Source organism: Pyrus communis, chromosome 15, assembly GCF_963583255.1.
Source record: "Pyrus communis chromosome 15, drPyrComm1.1, whole genome shotgun sequence".
In the NCBI taxonomy this organism is placed as follows: Eukaryota; Viridiplantae; Streptophyta; class Magnoliopsida; order Rosales; family Rosaceae; genus Pyrus; species Pyrus communis.
This window is the reverse complement of record NC_084817.1, coordinates 3577772-3601331: the sequence shown is the minus strand read 5'-3', so window position 1 is coordinate 3601331 and position 23560 is coordinate 3577772. Positions and strand designations below refer to the sequence as shown.

At 38.8% G+C, this 23560-nt stretch overlaps 3 protein-coding genes across 4 annotated transcripts; all 3 read left to right on the top strand.

Moving 5' to 3' along the window:
* The first annotated feature begins 9912 nt into the window (after window positions 1-9912).
* LOC137718124 (receptor-like protein 7) lies at window positions 9913-12990 on the top strand. Its single transcript, XM_068457629.1, has one exon. It carries the CDS (start codon window positions 9913-9915, stop codon window positions 12988-12990), a length of 3078 nt encoding a protein of 1025 aa, XP_068313730.1.
* A 4017-nt stretch (window positions 12991-17007) lies between these two features.
* On the top strand, window positions 17008-19705 carry LOC137718256 (zinc transporter 4, chloroplastic-like). 2 transcript variants are annotated; one of them, XM_068457774.1, is made up of 4 exons: window positions 17008-17243; window positions 17324-17381; window positions 17573-18283; window positions 19207-19705. In XM_068457774.1, the coding sequence occupies exons 3-4, from the start codon at window positions 17576-17578 to the stop codon at window positions 19660-19662; spliced, it is 1164 nt and encodes a 387-aa protein (XP_068313875.1). In that variant the 5' UTR covers window positions 17008-17243; window positions 17324-17381; window positions 17573-17575; the 3' UTR covers window positions 19663-19705. The 2 variants fall into 2 exon arrangements, with proteins under 2 accessions (XP_068313875.1, XP_068313874.1); XM_068457773.1 differs by having other exon boundaries at window positions 17009-17243; window positions 17559-18283.
* Window positions 19706-20676: 971 nt separating this feature from the next.
* LOC137718645 (probable beta-1,3-galactosyltransferase 12) lies at window positions 20677-23560 on the top strand. Its single transcript, XM_068458195.1, has 7 exons — window positions 20677-21199; window positions 21455-21607; window positions 21707-21789; window positions 21878-21977; window positions 22089-22202; window positions 22376-22518; window positions 23080-23560. Exons 1-7 carry the CDS (start codon window positions 20757-20759, stop codon window positions 23166-23168), a joined length of 1125 nt encoding a protein of 374 aa, XP_068314296.1. The 5' UTR covers window positions 20677-20756; the 3' UTR covers window positions 23169-23560.

Genomic DNA, 23560 nt, shown 5'->3' with positions numbered 1-23560 from the left:
AAGAAAATATAAACGATCAGATATCATTTAGACCACTTTATCTTGCATACAGATTTATCCAGTAACAGTGCCCGCAGGTTTTTGCGGAATTGAATATTATATTTAAGATTATGCAAATTCATTCACTTCATAAGCAATGTTTGAGTCAAGAAATGAGCATTACAAATGCGGAAGGAAAAAAAAAAAAAAAAAGAACGAAAATTCAACTTGACAAAGAGACCTCAATAATCTGGCTCAATTCATCATTCAAGACTTGGTCCAACTGTGATTTGCTCACTCTATTCCTAAGCAAAAGAAAACCAAACCAAGTTCAACAAGAATTATGCACAATCTTTGTGAAACTATATAATGAATGATACAACATTGTTAAACAAACATGGGCTGGAGCATCTCCAGTTCTTGGCAGATCAAATTTCAATAAATAGCCACACATGTGAAATTAAAAAAAAGAAACAGATCTCAGAGATTAATAGTTTACCATCAGCGAAGATCTCCGTGAGCAAGGTCGGCCTAGACGCAGTAAATCACGTAACGCCTTCAAAATATCCATAGAAAGCACAACACCAGCAACAACCCCAATGCAATTCAAATCCATAGTGCTATGATAAAGAACGAAGAAAAAGTTATTTATTACAACCCCGCAAATTATATACCTTCAGCAAAACCCCAAAATTCGAACTCCAGCATTTCCTGAAAGCAGAAAAGAATGAAATCAGATAGCCACACGCAGCATCCTAGCACACAAACAAAACCCCCAAAATTATAAAAAGAAAATTTAAACACCAAATCCAACTGTAAATAAAAAAATAAATAAATCAGGCACATTGAGAAATAAAATTCAGCAACAAATTCCCTAAAAGCAGGAAAAAATGTGAGTAGTGTACTAGGTTGATGTCCGACTTTGAGGGCTGGTTTGGTATTTCTGTGCTTTGAAAAAAAAAAACTGTTTTCGCTGTGATGTGAGAATAAGCAGCTGTGAAATAAAGCAGTTGAGTGTTTGGTAAACTTTTTGGTAAAAGTGTTTAGGAAAAAAAAAGCAGTATTATAGTGTTTGGTAAACTTTTATGTAAAACAGATATGAAAAAAAGCTAGTTTTCAAAGCTGGGTTTTGTAGCTACTTGTTTTTTTATTTTTTTTACCCAAACTGTGAAAAAAAGCTGAAACTGTATATTTACCAAAAACAAAAACAGCTCCCAGCTTTTTTTTATACCAACTTTTTTCGGAATCACCTCAGTACCAAACCAAGCCTTAATCACATTCAGTGAATGACAAAAAAAAAAGGTATAGAAGGGTAACCTAATTTCTTCATTTCAAAAAGTGGAAAGAAAAAAAAAAAAAAGGGTTTTAAGTTTTTAGTTCTTACTCACCATATATACTGTAAAATATTCATTAAAAATCTTTAAAAAGAAAAATAAAACGTACAATCAGATCATGTCATCCCGGGGAACGAAACAATAATTATAAAAAATCGTTGACGCATGCTAAGCTGGATTTTCTAAAAACATAATCATTAAGTGAGTTGAGAATGAATCAAAGGTTGGCAAAATTACGTACTGGATCTGTAGCAACATTCCCTTCTGTTGTAAACACATATGCAGACGAAAGTAATTTTCTCCTCAACAAATAGTCATGAATATAAACATCAAGCCTGAAGCAGACAACAAAATCGACAATAGGGCAAACAATAAATATCAAACGGATTTGATCATCTAATTAAACCATCGTGATAACATATTGACACACACATGAAAATTTGACTATCTAATTAAGTAATTTACAAAAATGCAAACGGATTTGAAAAAGTAGAAATCCCATCTCATATGTATTAAAACGATTAACAATTCTTAGTGAATCATCACAAAATAGGTATAAAAAACTAACCATGTTTCTTAATTTAAAAAATGGGAAACTTAGAGAAAGAGTACTGAGTTCTCAGTTCTTACGACAACGAAAATAACCATATCTTTTCATTTTGAACTGGGGTTGATTTCTGTCATCAGCATTAACAAAACCTGTAATTTCAGCATGTACTAATTAAATTCAAGCTGACCAACTTCCAATTCAACCAAACGAAAAAAGCAATTACAATCAAACTAACCTGTCTTTGCCATACGAAGTAAACCACGTCCACGTCTCATGTTTTGTATTCGTCAACAACACATTGTCCATGCTGTACGCACACAAAAAACACTCAATATTTACCAACATTATACAAACTATATAGGCGGTATCATATATGTATTTGCACATAAAGTATAAATACTTTTTGATAGAACCAAACTTAAATTTAATAAAAGGATTAATCACAAATTGAAATTAATTGTAGTGTTTGACAAAGACCAGGCTAGCCATGGAGTCAATATCCAATGAAAGCAAAATCAATATCAGATGATCGGGTTTAATTACCATATGTCTGATCTAAAATTAACTAAATATTAAGTAATGCTTATTGCTACAACAAAAGCTATATTCCAAAAAAGGCAAAAGAAAATCGACACCAAGCATGTCTATAAATTTAGTTCCAATCAACTCACCTTGTTCCCCATCGTTCCCTTGAGTTTGCTCCGGCGGAGTGGTTTCTGTACTACTTCCGGAAACCAAATTCTCCAAGCCACTCCCTCCTTCCCCAGCTCTCTGCTGCAGTAATTTCTGTATATCCAACAGTCTTCAGTTCACTTCATCCAATTTATCTCAGTTTTGCCACATCATTTCATCTGTATTATATTAAATAAGAAATAGAATTATAAATGTATTAGGAGATAAATAATATAACTATTTATATCAAAATTGATTGGGAATAGAACTCTGAGGGAGAGGTTTAAGCCACTCGCATTATGGGATGACAGTTTTCCTTAATAGGAGGAAACTGTCAACAGTTGGATATATATGGATTTGGTCTCTCCTCTCACAATCATGTTCAAGTTCGTGGGCGTGGTTAAAGGCGTAATGGGTATCCTCAGTAGTTTCCGGGTGTTTCTCGAAAGTGGCGGCGTGTGGCTCCGGGGATCTGTACTGGTAGAGGTTGATGGATTTGAGCCTCTGCAGCATAGACGGAGATCTGGAGAGGCATCCGCCTTGGTGGTGGTGCTGCTCTGGGTCCTGGTGTTTCTGGGTGGAACCAAGTTTGAAGCAATGGCGATGGTGTCAATCATGACATTGAGGAGGAGGAAGAGAACAGTGGGAGTGAACCAGCTGTTCATGGAAGCCCAAATTCAAGGCAGGGATGTCACGGATTCTTCAAACATGGCTGACAGTGTTAAAGAGAGAGAGTGGAAGGTGTAAAAATTGGGAGATGAAGAAGAAGGGCAGATTAGAAAGCTTCTGTGTGGTGTGCGCTTCTCTGCCTCCTTTATTTGGGTGGAGATTTTCATCATCTTGTGTAGGGTTCTTGGTGTTTTGTGTGGAAATTTACTTGTTGATTTATTTATTATTATTATTTTTATTGTTATGATCTCGAGGGAACGTGAGGGAGAGTGATGGGTATGCGTGTGAGAAACGGACAGAAAAGAAGTGGTTGTGACAAAATGTAAGGTTGTGGGTGGATTAAATAGAGGCTAATCGACTTAGGACTTGTAGCATTTGTTATTTTACGTTAGCGTTCAAGATTATGAGTTCGATTTATCTCTTTTCAATGTCGTTTACATATTTTCAACAAAAAAAATTATGTTTGTGTAGAAAATAAAGAATATGCGGGATCAACGGGCTTTGCGGTGGAGTTGGCAAGAATGATCACTTTTTGCACTTGATGTTTCGAGTTTGATACGGCAACAGCAACCATCTATGGCATTTGCTTGTGCACTTGAAACGACTGCGTTTACGAAGGTCTTATTACCTTTATTAGTCAAGGGTTCTCTCCAATCTTTACAGATAGTGGCGTACAGTTAAAAGTGGAGTTTTCCTTATACCAAATCTATGTAGAAAGAAAGAACAGTTGGGTATAGGATATTCTTCTTCTATGTACTAGTTTGCATGTCTAAAATGTACTAAATTAGTAAACTTGATGTAACATAAAGTGAATCAAATGAACGTTGGATTCTTTATTTCTTTTGCGATTACTGATACACACGAAGGTTGGGATAAATAAACATTTGGGTTTCATTTTACAATCCGTAATTGAATGCTCGAAAATTTGAGAATTAGCTAGATTGGTTAAGTGTAGTGTCTTTTGTACAACGTCATTTCCTTTCAACTTTCATGACTCGTTATCACCTCTTACTTTCAAGTAAACATGTTCATCGTTCACAACTCTTATCAGTGATTAGGGTAGTTTCAATGGGTCACATTAAAGATAGTGGAAGCGTTTGAAGTGCAAAGTTACATTTTTAATCATTTTTGCCGGAAATAGGGGCAACATGGGCAATGGGCATGGCCGGCGTTGTCTAGTAAATTTTGAATGTCAGCACACAGCATGGTAACCTGCTAACATGGCCCTCCCCCTCCGCCTTTTCTTTTGTTTACTCCAAATAGTCGGTAGCAGTCTTGCAGGCAAACACAATACAAATGGCCTCATTTCTCATTGGACTGACCCAATTTGCTAGAAATCCGCTGGACCCGGTTCTTGTCGAGCTTGTCCAATTATCAAAGAGATGGGTCAAAGGTTTACTTCCAAACACTAATATTATTCTTAACTTGTTAATTATCACCTAAACAATTCGACATGTGTGGGGTTTTATCACAAAATGTTTCGGTATTAGTTGTAGTTGGGTTATGATATTGTTTGGGCCCAAAATAATATTGTTGGGCCGAGCAGCAGGATGTGCTCGGCCCAAGGCTATGTCGAAAACTATGGGCCGAATGATAAAGCCCGGGCCAGTTGGCAGGATCGGTCAAGTCCTATCCTAAGTAGTCTGGATAAATAGAAAAGGTCGAGGAAGTCCTGGTGCGACCAGGATTCCCGACCGGCAAAGAATAAAGCCTCGGAAAGAAGGAAAGTTCAGAATCCCAGTGGGAGTAGGTTTGTTCGAGTTAGAGTTGAAACGGGATAAGGACTCCCAATCCAGATCAGAATGCAAATCGGTCTCAAGGAATGGGGTGCTATAAATACAAGAAATCATGCAACAGAAAAGCCCCTTCAAAATCAGCATACAATCGCCCTGCACAAAACCTCTCAAATACCTTGAGATTTTTCCTTTTCTTTTTCTGCCGACACACCTTCAGTTTGGATAAACAGAACTGTGGAGGCACCCGGCGAGCACCTTCAGTTTGGATAAACAGCACTGCTATCGCAGAATCAGCTGACCGAGAAGCATCTTCAGTTTGGATAAACAGCACTGCATCGAGGCCGACCGGTTACCTATCTAAGTCTCGGCCGAGGAGGGTTTTCGAACCCTTGTTGGTAGAGGTCATCTTGCTAGCCTTCTCGGCATAGTCAGGTGTTACGAGTTGCATTGCTCGGCGTACTGGACGCCGAGTGATTTTATGATTGGATACTCGCAAGTAAGTTTCAGGGTTCGGCATTCCTACGGCCGAACTACATTTACCATCAAGACATACATCACATTTGAGTACCTGTGCCCATATAGTTTGGTCTCGATTCGGCGTGCTTATACTCTTACGAATATAATCACAGTGACCGAATCGGGCTCCGACGATTTGTGAACTCCGCAGAATTAATAGCCTTGTCTTCAGGCTATAGAACCCAAAGACCGAGAGGGTTCCTTCCTCGGTCGCAATCGCAAGATAGAGAAGTCAACGACGCGCTCAACGCGAAATCAACAAATTTTACTCCTCGGCCAAGCCCGGCCGACGAGTTGGCACGCCCCGCATTCAACCGAAGGACGTAGTTAGCTTGTTAGTTACTCGGCCTGCGCGCCACGTAGGTTTTGTAATTTTTAGAGCCAACAGATATTTAAACTTTTCTTTCTCAAATATACAGTCGATATGAAATATTTCAACACGGATCCATACTACCAAGGGGACTCACCCTATAAGTGGGGCCAAGAGACCCATTCCATGAGCCTGATACCATGTTGAATTATTAGAAATACGAGCCAAATGCCCACTTCCAATAGCATCAATATTGTCCCCAACTTGTTAATTATCACCTGCACATGTCGACAGATGTGAGGTTTTATCACAAAATGTCTTGGTATTAGTTGAAGTTGGGTTAAGATATTTAAACTATTCTTTTGTCAAAGATACGGTAGAGCAGAATATTTCAACACAACTCAACTACAAAATTTCGTGCACATCATTTTTTACGGATGAACAGTTGAGATTTAACTAAGTTTAACTAAAATCTTCATTAAATCTTAACCTCTCTCGTTCCTTGTTTTCTTTTTTTTTGAGTCATAACTTCTCCCACTTCTTATATAAGTAAACATGAGCGCAGTTGATTGATTAAGCAAGTAAACAGTCAATGAACAAGTGTCGTCACCATGTCAAATAATGTCGACACATCTCGTTCACGATTACTTCATCTCTCTCACTGCTTTGTTCAACTGCTCTCTATCATCCTCACCAAGGTTTTGTATAATATACATACATACATACATATGCGTCTATATGGAAGATTACTCGTCCTGATAGAAAGAGAATGGATCAACTCATGCATTCTGTCTCATTCCTTCCTGCAACTTATGCCAGTTGCTTTGCCACGACGATCTCGAATTCGTGGATTCTCGGGTTTGTTAAGGTAATCGTATTACAAACTTCCACACTTCGTTTCCGAATAGACGAAATGTTTACTCAAACTGTTTTGGTTTTGGGTGCAGTGAAAATCTGTTCATTTCTTCCATATCCGAAAATGAATCAATGATGGCAACATTCGGTGGATTCCATCTAACTGAGAGCGGAGATTCGAACTTGGGACATGATTATTTAATTGGCATATCAAGTTTTGTTTATAAGCATTTGTAGCCCTATGATGGCTTGCACTTCAATAAAATACCACCTCACCCTCATTTATAAGAGATTTTTTAGTGTAATCAGAATACGAGATGATACACCACGTGTCACTATACAAATGGTGGGATATGTGCGTTAAAAAAGTTAATAACTTAAGAAATACAATTTTCCACCATTTATATAAAAACACGTGGTGTTCCGGTCACAAGAAAAAATTTCTCCTTACCTATATAGACAAGGATAATGCGAAGGAGACCAAATTTTTTAAACCAAATGATGTGTCACCAATAAGAACCAAACACATTAATCGACACTTAATTAATAATCCAATCATCTACAACCAGATCATTTGAGCACAGACAAAATCGAACCCAAACAGATCCAAACAAATTTGGCCCTTCCCAACTAAGCCAAACTGAGAAGGGTCGCTTGGATGAGCCATACCGGTCACCCTTTGGTCGTGCTCAGTAGATTACACGAAGCTCACATACTATCACAGAAAGAAGCATCTCCAGTGAGAGTACGGAACGACATATCATACGGGTGCTCTTCATTAGGTGACAAATTTTTTATCTCTTGCAAGTTTCTTTGGTATATATGTTTTTTTTTCTAACCACACCAAATAATGTGGAAGACCCCAAGTGCGACCATTTGAACCATTTGTGGGCATCAATTCCATTGATATTCTAAAAGATTGTAGAACATATTTGAGTCAAGGAAAAAGAAAACAGGAAAAAGAGGAGGTAGAGAGCAGCTGCAACAACAACATCCCCCGCAGAGTCCCAAACCAGGTATCCAAATGAAGAACTACTTCCACATTTATTGGAATTAATGTTGTGTTTTGTGCTACGGCCAAGGACGTCCTAGATATTAGGAAGAAGTGAAGAAAGACAGGGTTGATCATACGGTTCTCCATCATGTTTGAATACTCTATTGGAATGTTTGAAATTCGAGGTGTTGAGAGAGACAAAGAAACTTACTGATAAAATGATGGACGGTAGGATTTTGAATACAACAACAATCAGTTTGAACATAAAAAATAAAAAAAAGATTAAACCAGAAGGAAGTTTTCCTGTTACCGCTGATGAGGAGGGAATTCGATGAAGTTTCATCGTCATTCCTAAGAAACAAGCTTGTAAGAGAATTGACTAAATGGATTATTATAGTAATGATATAAACACAAGAAAAATAGGTAAAGGTGGATAGAGACAGTGAGTAATTAACAGAGTTTCGCCATAGCTACATCGACCGCTTCCTCTTGGCCTGCAAAAGTGTCAAAGATCAGTAGCACCTCAGCATCCCAATTAAATATCCATTGCTATCATGCATCAGTGCATTTGAAATAAACCCCAAATTAGCAGGAGACTTGGTCTTCTGAGTTAAATTAATCAATAGTGGATTATATTCCGCAGTGATATTCTTATACTAACTTTTTATTTTTATTTTTTACTTGTTTCTCAGAGGGGAAAAAAGAAGGAAGAAAACCCTTGAGTTACAGTATCAGAAAGGTAAATGCAACTTCTGGGTTTTGCTCGAAGTGTTGTGTAATTGCATAAATGGCAATGGTAAAAAAAAATTGATTTACTGTTATCAACACAACGTCGGCCAAAAGTTACCTTTCTGAAATCCTTCAGGTTGATGGAGATGAAAGCTGCTAAATGTACAACCAAAAACCCTCGAGCTTTTAATCTGTTGGTAGTAAAAATTTAAAACACACAGCGTCTTACAAATGGATGCTATGTAAGTAACATCTGCATACCTCCAATGCAGCTTCTTCGTCGTGATCCATGGAGATTGTAGCTTCCAGGTGCTTGTGTTAGCAGTCCCATGTCGGTGGAGGTAAAGAAAAGCAATGATTTTAAATAGGATTGTCCCATTTTAATTAATACCGAGATCTTTTGTAGTAAAACCTCACACTTGACAGATTTGACAGGTGGTAAAGTTGGGAACATAATTGGAGACAGTATCGATGTGGTTAGAGTAGAACCCGCTAGGCTCATTGATCTAAAAGATTTCAACATGGTATTAGAGTCCACGTGTGAACCACCACTAAATGGGGGTTACACGTGAGGGATTAGTGGTGGTTCACACGTGGGCTTTGATACCATTCCTACATCCCCTTGCATGAGTGGTTGCGATATGGTTTATTATGATTTGTGGGGTCGGACTCGGAGCTTCTCCTTTGCCTTCTACAGAAAAATATAAAAGTAAAAAGATGACTAAATGCGGTGAAGGTGGTAAAACCCCACTTAACGAATTGGGTAAATAGTGAAGTTGGAGCGGGGCTCCCGGGCCGTCGATCTAAACAAATTTGACAGCCTGAAAGGGTATATTTTTTAGGACGGTCTATACTTTCAATTCACACTTTCTCCACAATTTTTTTTTTCTTTCTCTCTAGTGCTAAGTTAAGGTTCTATTTCTACCATTATCTTGTCTCAACTGAAAAACATTTAGTTTTTTAGGGTGTACTAGATCTTGTTACAAGTCCATGGCCAGCCCTGATAGGCGCCTCAAAGAATTTATATGTTGGAGTATGATAAATGGAAAGAAAATAATAATTAAAAAACAACTGCCTATTGTCAATAGCTTGTGGTTGGTATTTTGGTAAAGGCTCTGTTACTTGTATCTTCCATCTGTTATAGCTCGCCTCGAGCTCTTAAATTCTCATGGCCGGCCTTGTATAAGTCCCCCACACAAATCAAAAGGTATTGGAAAGCTTGGATCAACATTGCAGTCCCTCAATCAAAATCCAACCCAGACAGCAGGAAAAGGACAGTCAGAGAGAGATCGAAAACCTGATTGATACTTCGATACTTAATAAAATTAAGTTGATGAGCATCATCTTACCAGGAAAATTAGTAAACTAATTAACTTTAATTAATCATTCTTCTTTTGCCTTTTCACGTTTTGTTTGTATTGCTTTGTCTGTTTGATTAGGTATAAAAAGGAAAAGGTTTTAAATTGAAGCCAACGCGCAAATGCCATGAGACTAAAACCCACCACATCAACATTCAAACCTCCTGCATATTTCCTTCATCTATCTTTTGCTTCAAATTTTACCACAAAATGAAAATTTTGCTCATTTCCTTTATGTTCTTGATCGGGACTGTTACTCCAGCTGAAAGCAAGTGCAATGAAGATGACCAGTCATCGTTGCCCCGCTTGAAGCAAAGTCTTAACTTCAGTTCTTCTGCTTCCACCAAGCTTGTTACTTGGAATGCAAGTATCGACTGCTGTTTTTGGGTCGGAGTAAATTGCAGTGCTAATGGCTATGCAGTTGGTCTGGACCTCAGCGAGGAACGGATCCTAAGTGGGATTGACAACTCCAGCAGTCTCTTCGATTTTCAACATCTTCAAAGCCTCAAATTTGCTGATAACGGTTATCACCACTCTCAAATTCCATCTTCTATCGGAAAGCTTGCAAATTTAAGGTATCTAAATCTATCCCAAAATGTTTTTTTGGGGCAAATCCCAATTGAGATTTCGCACTTGACAAGGTTGATTGTTCTTGATCTTTCTGAAACTTACTTAAAACTTGAGAACCCCAATTTAAGCATGCTGATTCGGAATCTCACCGAGCTTGAAGTATTATATCTTGATTCGGTAAACATATCAGGAAAAACGAGTGACTGGTGCCAAGTAATATCTTCTTCACTTCCAAAGCTGAGGGTGCTGAGCTTGTCCAACACTGATCTTCTGGGACCTATTGATGACTCTCTTGCCAAGCTTTCATCTCTATCCGTGATTCGATTGGATTCTAATGCCATATCTTCTCCGGTTTCATCCTTCTTCGCCAATTTTTCAAACTTGACTTCCTTGAGTCTTCAGGGATGTCAGTTGTATGGAACATTTCCCCAAGAAATCTTCCAGATATCTAGACTACAGCATATTGACTTGTCCTTCAATCCGCTGCTTCAAGGTTCCTTACCAGAATTTCCGAACAACGGATCTCTTCAAACTCTGGACTTGAGCCGCACAAATTTTTCGGGGTTATTGCCGGACTCTATTGGCAACCTCAAAATGTTGTCCATGATAGATCTCTCATTCTGGAATTTCTATGGATCAATCCCAAAGTCAATGGAAAATCTCAGACACTTGTATTATTTAGACATGTCAGAGAACAAGTTCAGCGGTTCCATTAATTCCACTCATTGGGAAAACCTTGTCGAGTTGATGTTTGTCAGCTTGAAGTACAACCTGCTTGATGGAGGAATTCCATTGTCTATGTTTTCTCTTCCACTGCTGCAAACATTGGTGCTTTCCAACAATAAGTTCTTGCACCAGTTCCATGAGTTCTCCAGCGTCTCTTCTTCTAACCAATTAAGCTCCTTGTTTTTGGATTTCAACAATCTCGAAGGGCCAGTACCAATGTTTATTTTTAGTTTGAGAGGTCTTCAGTTTCTTTCACTTTCTTCAAACAACTTGGAAGGCTCGTTTCCTCTAAGTGGTCTTCAGAAGCTGAGAAATCTGGTTTTTCTTGATCTTTCATGCACCAGCTTGTTCATTGATCGTACCGGTACCAATTCCTCGTATTCATCCTTGCCTCGATTGGTTACAGTGATTTTAAGTTCTACCAAGCTGAGAACATTTCCTGATTTCTTGAAATATCTACCCAATTTAGGCACCTTGGATCTTGCAGAAAATCAAATTCATGGAGAGATACCAAACTGGATATGGGGGCTCGAATTTCTTTATTATCTAAATATTTCATGCAACTCCCTGGCAAGTTTTAGTCCTTTACCCAATCTCACTTCTGCTCTAAGTGTGCTCGACCTTCACTCTAACCAGCTTCAAGGACAAATCCCAGTTTTCTCAGCACCTACAATGCTGATTTTGGATTACTCCAGAAATAATTTGAGCTCTACCATACCGACTAACATTGGTGAGTTCTTGACGACCACCAAACTCGTCTCACTTTCAAGCAATAACCTCCATGGCATCATTCCGAGATCGTTGTGCAATCTGTCAACTCTTGAGATTCTTGATCTGTCCAATAATTCACTCAGTGGTATGATTCCTCAGTGCTTGACTACAATGAAGACGCTTGCAGTGCTTAATTTACGGAGAAACAACCTTACAGAGAACATTTCTTACAAATTTGATGAGCATTGCAGTTTAGAAACTCTAGACCTCAGTGGAAATCAAATCAAAGGCCGGCTTCCAAAATCTCTAGTCAGCTGCACAAAATTAGTGGTATTAAACCTTGGATACAATCAGATAATGGATACTTTTCCCAGCTATTTGAAGAGCATTTCCACCTTGCGAGTCCTTGTTCTCCGATCCAATAAATTCTACGGATGCATTGGATGTCCGAGAACCAATGGCACCTGGCCAGTGCTTCAAATCATAGATGTAGCTCACAACAATTTCAATGGCGAACTACCTGGAGGATTGTTGACAACATGGAAAGCTATGAAGGATAACAAAGCTGATGCAAATCACCTTCAGTATGAGAACAGAGCCGGTTATCGTATGTACTATCAGGACTCGGTAACAATTGTGAGCAAAGATTTGACGATGGACCTGGTGAAGATTCTAACTATCTTCACCGCAATCGACTTCTCTGGCAATAAATTCCATGGACAAATACCTGAAGAAATTGGAGAACTCAAATCATTGTATATTCTCAACTTCTCCAACAATGCTTTCACAGGTGAAATCCCATCATCATTGAGTAACTTGGGAAACCTCGAGTCTTTAGATCTCTCAGTGAACAACCTGAGTGGGCAGATTCCACCAGAATTTTCCGAACTCCATTTCCTCGCATTCATGAACCTCTCAACCAATCACTTGGTTGGCAAGATCCCAAGCAGCACTCAGTTTTCAACATTTCCAAAATCTTCCTTCGAAGGTAACACGGATTTATGGGGGCCTCCTTTGACAGCATATGACAGACCACCGATGTCGTCGCCACCAATGTCAAATGGAAGCGATCCGAATTCTGGCAGTGAGATTAATTGGGATATTCTAAGTGTTGAAATTGGATATTTTGTCGGCCTTGGAGTTGTCATCGGGTCACTCATGTTTTGGGAGGGATGGAGGAACTGGTATTACGAGGCTGCAGAGAACATGTTCTTTACGAGGCTGCAGATTCGCGGAAGACGTGTCTACAGAAATCGATCCAAGGGGAAGACATTAAAATGACGACGGTAATCGGTCAAAAGAAATGTTCTTTTAGATGTTATCTTTTAATTGTTTTTTGTTCTTCACTTTGATTTCATGTTTATCCAGTACTTCAATTCAGTAATTTCAAAAGTTCATTTCAGTATTTTCGTTTCGTAATTTAGATTTAGTTTCAGCTTTGCACCTTAATTTTTATTTAGATTATTTTAGTTCATAATTGAGTTCTTTATCAGATCAATCCCCACGACCAGTACGTTCAAATTGATACGATTCATCATACACATCCATATCACCTACCACTCCATCGATAACCTAATCTACTCACCATATCCATCACGTGCGAGTCTCTCGACGATATCGATTTCTCGCCCATCACAAGAACATTTGAATTCGCCTATCACCTCACAAGACCTGTAACGCGTTTCACAGTCAGCCACGAAGAACCTACGACCGCAACGAGTTTCTTCCTCAGTCACAATTGTTTTGAGGGAAGTCAGACAACCGCAAATCACGTTTTACTCGCTCGGCCCCCAGGCCGCGAGTTGGCACGCCGACAACACGCACATTAGAAAGACCAAGAGATCCCGAAATCCTCAGCTTGTTGGCCGACACCGATTTTGAGATCTTTATGTTCTTGATCATGACTGTTACTTCAGTCGAAAGCAATTGCAATGAAGGCTACCAGTTATCCTTGTTTCACTTGAAGCAAACCCTTACCTTCAATTCTTCTGCTTCCACCAAATTAATTTATTACTTGGAATGCAAGTATTTTTCTTGATCCGGAGTAACTTGTAGCACTAGTGGCTATGCAGTTGGTCTTGACCTCAGCCGTGAATCCATCATTCGTGGGATTCGCAACTCCAGCAGTTGCTTCGATCTTTAACTTCTTCAAGGCCTCATATTTGCTGACAACGAAGATTTTAAATCTCAAATTCCTTCTGCAATCGGAAAGCTTACAAATCCCAGTTGAGATTTCATTGATCGAGTTACTCATTGACTGCTCACTCGTTCAATATTCTATATGATCAATCCCTCTGCAACTTATGCCAAAGGAAAATCCATAACAAATTTCTCCAACACCAAAGATTCATCTTTTTGCAACCGACAGACAGCAGGCACCATATAATATTTTCAGTACCAAAGTCCTGCGTCAGCTTTCAGGCCACCTCGTAGTGGTTCATCTCAAGATTCTTCGATACCAAATGAGGAGATTGCGCATGCGATCGGATTATGTCATCATGCTTTGTAGAAGTAGTGGTCACGAGAACAAAAGAAGGTGGGTAAGCAACCAAAAAGACTTTCATGTAATGGGAGCTACTGTAGAGACATGTAATGTCAGTCTCGCATAAACAATGATTTCAATGCACGACTAATGCATACACCCCGGATTCGCCGAAGTGGCATCTCAGTTGTTGGTAAGAGAATGTAATACGTATGCTTCAACTCAAAAGGATAGTATTATCCTTTGTAGTATTAAAAAGTCTTAAATTCGACTTACATGAATAATAAACTCGATGCATAACTATTATAATTCAGTTATTGTTTGGCCTACGAAAAATTACTACACCTTAAACAGAATATCATTGTATCAAACAAAATGTTAGACGAACTTTATAAAGGGCAAGCTATGAGCAAATAATTGGGTCTTACATATGTAGTTACCCTTGTTTGGGTTTTATTGTTTTGCATGTCCTGGTATGAACTATGAAGGTTCGTGATCATGAGTCCTGCTCTTTTAAGGTATTCATTTCAAAGACATGTGAGGATCAAATGTAAATTAGCTATAATATTATATTAGTTTATATCTAAATGTTTAAAATATTTGACAACTTAATAAAGCAAAATAAGAAAATAAGTTTTCTAAAGGTTTATAGATTTTAAGTTGGTGTTGTTTTATTAAGTTGTCAAATATAATAAGTCTTTGGTTCTAAACTAATATAATCTCGTGGTTAATATGCATTTCATCCTCACATTCCTCATTTAAAGACCTTAGGAGATTAAGACTGTCGTGATCATGGCCCTACTCCAATATAGTTGGCCCAAAATATCATGAATGTGGAAGTGGAACCAGAACTAACATGCTAAATAAAAATGAGGATCATCTCCGGATCCTTTTTGTGAGAATTCCGGCGATCCTCCAATCACATTCGTTTATCGTACATTATGCAGTCAGAAATTATTATAATTTTTTTATTTAAAATTGAATCCACACGATGTACAATGATCGAACGTGATTGGAAAGGAAGATTAAGCTTTATTAAATTTAGATTTTAAAAGATTTAATGGAGTTATAAATTTGAGTCAATTTTCACCAAATCTCAAGGGAAGAAGGTGAAGAAGATACCTTTCAAATAATGGAAATATTTTTGTTCACCATCCTATGATGTTGCTCACCACTCTATTTATCACCGTTAGATAAATTTAAATTTTGAAATATGTGTAATAGATAAACACAGATCTCAAAACATAAACTAATCTAACGGCATCATGTAAATGTGGTGAACAAAAATGTCCGCTTCCAAAATTTACCAAAATTCATAACACATAATTATCTTTTCAAATAAAATTTGCGTATAGTATTTCTAAACTTTTAAAACCCTTTAAATTTGAATTGAATTCACCTGAATTTCTGTAAATTTCAATGAAGTCCAAAATAAAAATTCAAGCAAAACACAGCCATTTTTTTACATACCACAATAAAATCCAAAATAAGAATTTGAGCTAGATAACGAGCGAGCGATTGTAATCCCTGCAAAGTGAGTCGATCATAAAAACCTCCGGAAGAAAAAAATGTAAAAAACCATGTGACGCCGATGACGACATTCAATATCGGCAAGGAAAAGAGCCCAAATGACAAATCATTTTCTACTATTCTATATACAGCAACTCACTACGTTTTCAATCACGTTATGACTTCTTTTAAATCATTTTCTAATATTCTATATACAGCAACTCACTACGTTTTCAATCACGTTACGGCTTCTTTTTCCGTTTAAAGTAGAAATCTCAATTTATTAAGAAAATTGTTATTGACATTTTAAAAATCTTATTCTACACTCTCATCTCATAAGTATATTTTTCTTTCTTATTATAGAAAGTTTGGGATGTAGAATGAGATTTTTGGAGTTCAAAATGAGATTTTTGGAGTGCTAATAACAATTCCCTTTATTAAAAGAATAAATTGTAGATATGGTCCTTTAACTTTAACTCAATTGGAGCAACAGTTCCTTGACCAAAAATTCATCACCATTGGTCCTTCAACTCATCAAAACGTGCACCTATGATCCCTCAACTAAAAATCTATTACCATTGGTCCCTCAACTTTAATTCAATTAGAGAAATTGTCCCTTAACTTTAACCCAATTGTAGCAATGGTTCTTCCAACATAATTCATTTTGACAAAAATTTTGACGTAGTTGACGAAAATGATCATAATTACATATTTTGATGAGTTGAGGGACCCTAATTATATAAATGGTTATTCCAACATAACTTATTTTAACAAAATTTTGAAGAAATTGATGAAAATGATTATAGCTACACATTTTGATAAATTAAGAAACCATTGCTCTAATTTGATTAAAGTTGAGGGACGGGACTTATTAAAATGAATGCCCAAAAGGTAGGATCAAGGTGAAATAGTTCACAAGCCGCTAGGGTGCGGCACCGTTCGAACATTACATCCGGAGATTCAAAGGTTGAGATCGCATATCATTAGTAGAAAAGATGAAAAGATGCGTCTGTTCTGTCTAGGTAGCTTGGGATAGATGATAAACACGCGATTCATAACATATATAATAAGAGTAAAAATGAATCCATCAATTCACTCAGCAACTCATGATAATTGAAATGGACGTTACTGCTCTATCTCTCAGCCAAAGGAAAACATCATATGAGATGCACCAATTAAGTGAATGAAAAAGTCCAATCGTTGACCAATAATTTACTCTTATTAAAATGTGGGGAAAATGTCGACACCCTCGCGCTCTTAGTTTGGCAAAAAGTCGCAACCCCAGCACCTTCACCTTCCCACGCTTCCTCCCTTTCGTAGAAAAATGTCGACACCCTTTCTCCATCAACTCTCTCTTCTTCTTCTCTCTCTTTCTCTCTACACTCTTCTCTCCCAGCACACGCCATGACTGAACTCGTGTCCTCCGCCTGATCAAAAGAAATCAACCCAATCGGGATTCGTGTTCGTCGATCAGATCATCAATTTTCACAAGATTCCATCTTTTATAAACCCACGTACTATTATTCCCATGTCATTCGTTGAGGTTCGCTCTCTCTCTCTCTCTCTCTCGATTTCCCGATTTCTCTGCAATTCTCTGACTGAAACGCTGCGTTTTCTGTGCAGGATCTTTGGCCCTTGCTCTGCCCTCCAGGCTTCCTAGAAAAATCTCGGCTTTTCAAAGGTAATTACTCATTAATTTCATCTCCCCCTCTGAAAATCCGAATTGGGATTTCTGCAGTCGAATTAAAAGTTAAGATTAAAACCAAATTAGCTAATTGAAGAACAAGAACAAGTCTCGATTTTCTGAAATCTGCTTTGATTTTTGCGGTTCTGTTTTTCATTTGGGCGCTCAAAACAGAGTCCCTTTTGCAGTCCATGGCCAACACGAGCTGCGGGAGCGCGGAGCTCGAGGCCTGCCGCGACGAGTCGGCGGCGCTCGTCCTCAAGCTAATCGCCGTTGCTTCGATTCTCGTGACCGGAGTCGTCGGAGTCGCAATTCCCCTCGTCTGTAAGAACCGCAGCTTTCTCCGCACCGACGGTAGCCTCTTCGTCGCCGCCAAGGCCTTCGCCGCTGGGGTAATTCTTGCCACCGGGTTTGTCCACATGCTCCCGGACGGGTCGGCCGCCCTGAACGACCCGTGCCTGCCCGAATACCCCTGGACCAAGTTCCCCTTCTCGGGATTTTTCGCCATGATGGCCTCGCTTGCCACGTTGCTCGTTGACTTTGTTGGGACCCAGTATTACGAGAGGAAACAGGGGAAGACTCACCCCACCGAGGACCAGGTGCGGGTTGGGTCGGATGACCCGGAGATTGAGGCGGGTGCGGGTCCCGAACAGCCGGCGAAGGAGTGGAATGGGAAGGTGTTTGGAGAAGAGGAAGGCGGTGGGATGCACATTGTTGGGATGCATGCGCACGCGGCGCACCACAGACACAGCCACGCGCACGGCCAGGCCGGATGTGACGGGCACGTGGCGAGGGAATCCGAACAGGAACACGGGCACGATTCGCACGGGCACGGGCATTCTCACGGGTTCGGGGATGATGACGAGGACGGTGGTGTCCGGCACGTGGTCGTTTCTCAGGTACTATTTCGGTTTTATTTTTATTTATTTTACCGCCTTACTTTTCGTTGTTTGCGTGTTAATTATTGCTCTTTAATTTAAGGTCCCGATAAGAATGTGGCCTTTTAACTTGTGGCATTTGGAGGTATAGAGTGATTTTTTAGTGTAATCGGTACATAGGATGGTACATCACGTGTTATTATATAAATTATGGAATATGTGTGTTAAAATGTTAATAAATTAAAACATAAAATTTCTCATCATTTCTATTAAAATACGTGATGTACCAATTGTGTTCCCGTCACAATTAAAAATTTCTCAAAGTTATGCTGGTCTACTTCGTAGGTAAAAATTATGTGTCATTCTGCCACGTGTCGTGACAAAATCAATCTAAGTGAAGTGACACAATCAATCGCTCATGCGCCTGCACGGGGCTGATTTCACTATTTGGATTGATTTGGACAAGTTAACTCTCTAAGCGAAGTGACACGATCAATCGCTCGTGCACCTACACGGGGCTGATCTTGGTTATGAATGTCGAAGCGCATATGGCACTGATCTTGACATCTTCTTTTTTCAAAAGTAGGAACACTGAGAAAAAGTAAGCGAAATAAAAATGACCGGAATTTCGAATTTAAAAGTTAATCCCATTAAGTTGATTGAGCATGTTAAACTTTTTCGTGCCGATGCCATCCATTTGGAAGGGTGTGTGGGCAGTCGAGAACTTGAGATTGGAATGTTCATGAGCTGAGATAGACTGGGAAATAGTATAACTTATATTTATCTGAAATGTTGGGTCGTCATAGTATTTTGGAGTACAAGTTATTGAAATTTCACCTTGTTTAGTAAACGTTAGGATCAGTAACGCTCGTTGGCTGATCTGGATATTCGTGCTTGCGGGTGGGTTGTTGTTATTGCGGCGTTTAATATTGTTTCTTGTGCAGATTTTGGAACTTGGGATTGTATCACATTCAGTGATCATAGGCCTATCACTGGGAGTTTCACAGAGCCCATGCACCATAAGACCCTTGGTTGCAGCATTGTCATTCCATCAGTTCTTTGAAGGTTTTGCACTTGGAGGCTGCATATCTCAAGCACAATTCAAGACCCTATCAACAACCCTAATGGCCTGTTTTTTCGCCATCACAACCCCGCTTGGGATAGGCGTTGGGACCGCCATTTCCTCATTCTACAACCCGTACAGTGCAAGAGCTTTGGTCGCCGAGGGCATCTTGGATTCCATGTCGGCCGGAATTCTAGTGTACATGGCGTTGGTTGACCTAATTGCTGCTGATTTTTTGAGTAAGAGGATGAGCTGCAATTTCAGGCTCCAAGTTGTATCTTATTGCTGTCTCTTTGTTGGAGCTGGATTGATGTCATTACTTGCAATTTGGGCTTAATTAGTTTCTTATTTCTTTTGGGAGGTTAATGTTTTACTATTCCAAGAGATTGAAATTCTTTCCACTGGTTTTCTGTGATAGGGAAGAGTTAGTTGTAGTCATTCAGATTGTGATGGCTCAAATATAATATAAAATCTCCCTTACTTTTGTCAACGACGACCAAACCTTATCTCACTAGGTGAAATCGGCTGTATGAATTTTAAAACGCTACTAGGTTGGATTTTGTGTCAAGTCACCTTACCCGATTTTCTATCATCTTATCTTTAATTGTGATCACTCTTACCTTATTTTATATATCTATGCTTTTAATCATATAATTTTTCGTGTACACATCCAACGAAGCACCTCATTTGCGGTACAGTTATTTTGCATATGTTGGTTAAACAAAGTGTCAGTGTTCTCATTTCTGTCACACTCATAACAATGAAATAAAAGAAAGTGTCTCTAATGCAATTAAAAATTGATTCTTTTTTTTTTTAATCAACTTTCAGTCCAAACTATGTGTCACGATCACTAATCTGGTGATTTTTAAAACAGTTTAACTTATCTTGTTTTTAATTAATTAACTTTAGAGAATTGGCTAAGATGAATTTACAAATCTCAATTGGTAGAACTGATGAAACCAAGTATTCACAACATATTGATCACAATACTAAAATGAAATCATTTTCATCAATTAAAATTTGTGTATTTATCATTCTAGGCGGTTTTCAGTTAATATTTCATGTGATATGTCAAACAATTAACATGTCAATATTGATTGTCATTGTTATATCATTAATAATATTATTATAAACTCTGCTTATGTTAAAAAACGACCTGCATAAAGAATTCATGTCAATAATATATGATATTGATACATTATCAACAAAAAACGGACGTCTTGGACAAAAAACTCCTGAAAAGATGGAAATCCAATTAGAGTTGGTAATGGAGAACCAAAACTGATAGAAAGAAAAGTAAATGAAAAACCCAAAAAAGAAAGAAATCAAAGTGAAACTGAAAGGATTGAATGGTAACTTCCAACCTCTCAAATCTTCACCCGCCCTGAGATCTAGGACACTTCACACTGCACACTGTGGGAAGTGACAAAAATGCCACTCTTTTTCCACCGCCAATCTTCTCTCCCCACCGCCACCGCCACCGCCACCGCCACCCCCACCTCGCCCTCCTACTCCTCCAAGCTCCTCAAGCCCCTAAAGCCCCATCCTGCCACTGTCCCCACCCGCACTCCCCTTCCCATTATCGTCTTTTCACTCGTCTCCCTCTTCATCGGCCTCGCCGGAACCATCTTCGCCGTGGCCGCCTTCCGCCGCCCGACCCCCATTCCCATTTTCCGATGCGGCAAATCGGACGACACATTCCGGGGGTTCTACTCTCTGTCGAAGTCTCGGCAGGTCGGTGATAAAATTGGTGGCTTGGTTGATCGGCCCAAGCTTCTTGGGTTCGTCGGAATTCAGACCTGGTTCGGCTCGGCCGATCGCCGTGCAGGGTTGCGGAACACCTGGTTTCCTTCCGACCCAGCTGGCCTTTTGAGGTAAATTTCAGCTTTTTGCAGTAAAGTTACTAAATTTTGCAGTTAATCTGATGTTGGTTTTTATCAAATTTTGTTAAGTTACTAAATTTATAGTTTATGCGCACCTGCTTGATGTCACTTCTGGGTTTTATATGATCAATTACTTAGCATTGATTTTGATTAGCTTAACTAAGATTAAGATCGACAATCTGGCTCTGATTGAATGTCCTTTGGCTCCTTATATTGGGAGAGTAAATTTGTAACATTATCTTGTAGGTCGGAACAAGCTACTGGTTTAGCATTTAGGTTCGTTATCGGGCGGTCGAAAGATGCAAAGAAGATGGCGGAGCTTCAGAAAGAGATCGATAAGAACAGAGACTTTTTGGTTATTGATATCAGTGAAGAATATTTAAACCTTCCGTGGAAAACGTAAGAGTCATCAGTTTTTATTGAAGTTTTTGTCATGTCGATGATGGATTTGTGTTCTTGGCAGTTCATGTCATATTGCTTAATCACGCTGTTTTGCAGGTTGGCATTTTTCAAAGCAGCATTTCAACTTTTCGAAGCAGATTACTATGTCAAAGCCAATGATGACATTTATTTGCGTCCAGGTATATATTATAGTGCCAGGCTATATGCTCTCATGAAGCCATGAAAATGAGTACATTGGAGTTTACTGATGCTTCCGTAATTTTTCAGATCGACTAGCAACGCTTCTAGCCAAGGAACGAACACATCCACAAACCTACATTGGATGCATGAAGAAAGGACCAGTAGTCACTGACCCTAAAATGAAATGGTTTGTTGGTTTTCAACTTGTTGTCCCAGATTGTTTACCTTTGTACTCGGTTAACATTTTTTGTAATAATCTGTCCGTTTGTAATTCATCAACGGTCTATTTATTGTTCAGGTATGAGAAATCAGGACATCTAATTGGGAATGAATACTTTCAGCATGCTTTTGGTCCTATTTATGTTCTGTCTGCAGAGGTGGTAGCTTCATTAGCAGTCGCTAGAAATAACAGGTCAATCACCTGTTTTTTATTCGTTTTTCTTTATGTTAGCCATTGTTTCTTTCAATTGTCAGCTTTTGCCTCGTTTCAATAAGTTATATGTTGAATTTGCTTAGGCTTTAGTTTTAGCTTCTCATTTCCTATGGACGTTCCTTTGTTTGATAGATGTATTTCCTGGCTTTCAGTTTGAGAATGTTTAGCAATGAGGACGTCACAATTGGATCATGGATGCTTGCTATGAATGTCAATCATGAGGATAATCGGGCATTATGTGACCCTCGTTGCACGCTCACATCCATTGCAGTGTGGGACATCCCAAAATGTTCAGGTACTTTATCCAACAGATCACATTGTTAGTCACAAATATTTAAAGAAAATTCCTAGTTATACTGGAAATTAAATTTGAGAGACCAATGGTTGATTTCTGGTATGATCATGTACATAGACGGAGGCTTTTGTTACCTTTAATAAGAAAACTGGTGCAATAATTCTTCTTATGCTAAATTTGATAAGACCATATTCTTACGTTCAAAGAATAAAACGTTTTCAAGTTGACTGAGGATGACCTTTCCGTCGAGTACTCTTTAAACAGGATTGTTGGCCAGTATTTCCCTTTGAAACAAAATTTACCTAGATCTCTTGTTCTGGCTGGCGTTTGTGATAAGTAATACCAGAACTCCAGTCTTGGACATAGCAAATGAAAAGCACTAAATGTCTTGTTTACCAAAGAATTTGATTGTTAAAGAAATAACGTTTCTGATAGTTTTGAACAGACCACGTGGCTTCTTCTACGCGTACTGTGTTGACCTTACTCAGAAATAGAATTGTTTTGAAACGGGTGTTTATCTGTAAGATGCAGTGATGTGAGAAATTTTTTGAAAACTTGTAGGTTTGTGCAACCCAGCTATTAGGCTGAGAGAGCTTCATGCGATGAGAATGTGCTCCAAAAGTCCGACGCTGCCTCCTGATGACAGATAATGAACTACGGCATACAATGCCCTCCAACGACGGTAATAGAGGAAGGTCAGTTGGCTTCATTGACAGTATCGTGTTTCTTTAAAGATAAAATGAAGTCTCCTGCAGCCAGCTACGGAGAACTTGCTCTCAAAGTATTTTATCCATTTATCGGTCCTTGTTATACAAGTGATGTATTATAAACAGAGCATTTTTCTACGATCCACTGCGTCTGAGGGAAATCGAAGTGCAATCTTCGATTTCACTGCATATGTACAATACCAGTCATACAAGAAATACATGAATATACCAGTGTGTTTGTGCAGAAGACATGGATTTGAAGACTATATGTTGGTGTTGTAATTGTCCTGTTGACTGTCCAGTTTCTGTTTTATGACATACAGAAATTGTCACTA

Coding starts and splice junctions, on each gene's coding strand:
- LOC137718124 (XM_068457629.1), top strand. CDS start 9,913: ATGAAAATTTTGCTCATTTCCTTTATGTTCTTGATCGGGACTGTTACT.
- LOC137718256 (XM_068457773.1), top strand. Junction 17,382..17,558: donor AAAATCTCGGCTTTTCAAAG/GTAATTACTCAT, acceptor CGCTCAAAACAG/AGTCCCTTTTGCAGTCCATG. Junction 18,284..19,206: donor GGCACGTGGTCGTTTCTCAG/GTACTATTTCGG, acceptor TTTCTTGTGCAG/ATTTTGGAACTTGGGATTGT.
- LOC137718645 (XM_068458195.1), top strand. CDS start 20,757: ATGCCACTCTTTTTCCACCGCCAATCTTCTCTCCCCACCGCCACCGCC. Junction 21,978..22,088: donor ACTGACCCTAAAATGAAATG/GTTTGTTGGTTT, acceptor TTTATTGTTCAG/GTATGAGAAATCAGGACATC. Junction 22,519..23,079: donor GGACATCCCAAAATGTTCAG/GTACTTTATCCA, acceptor GAAAACTTGTAG/GTTTGTGCAACCCAGCTATT.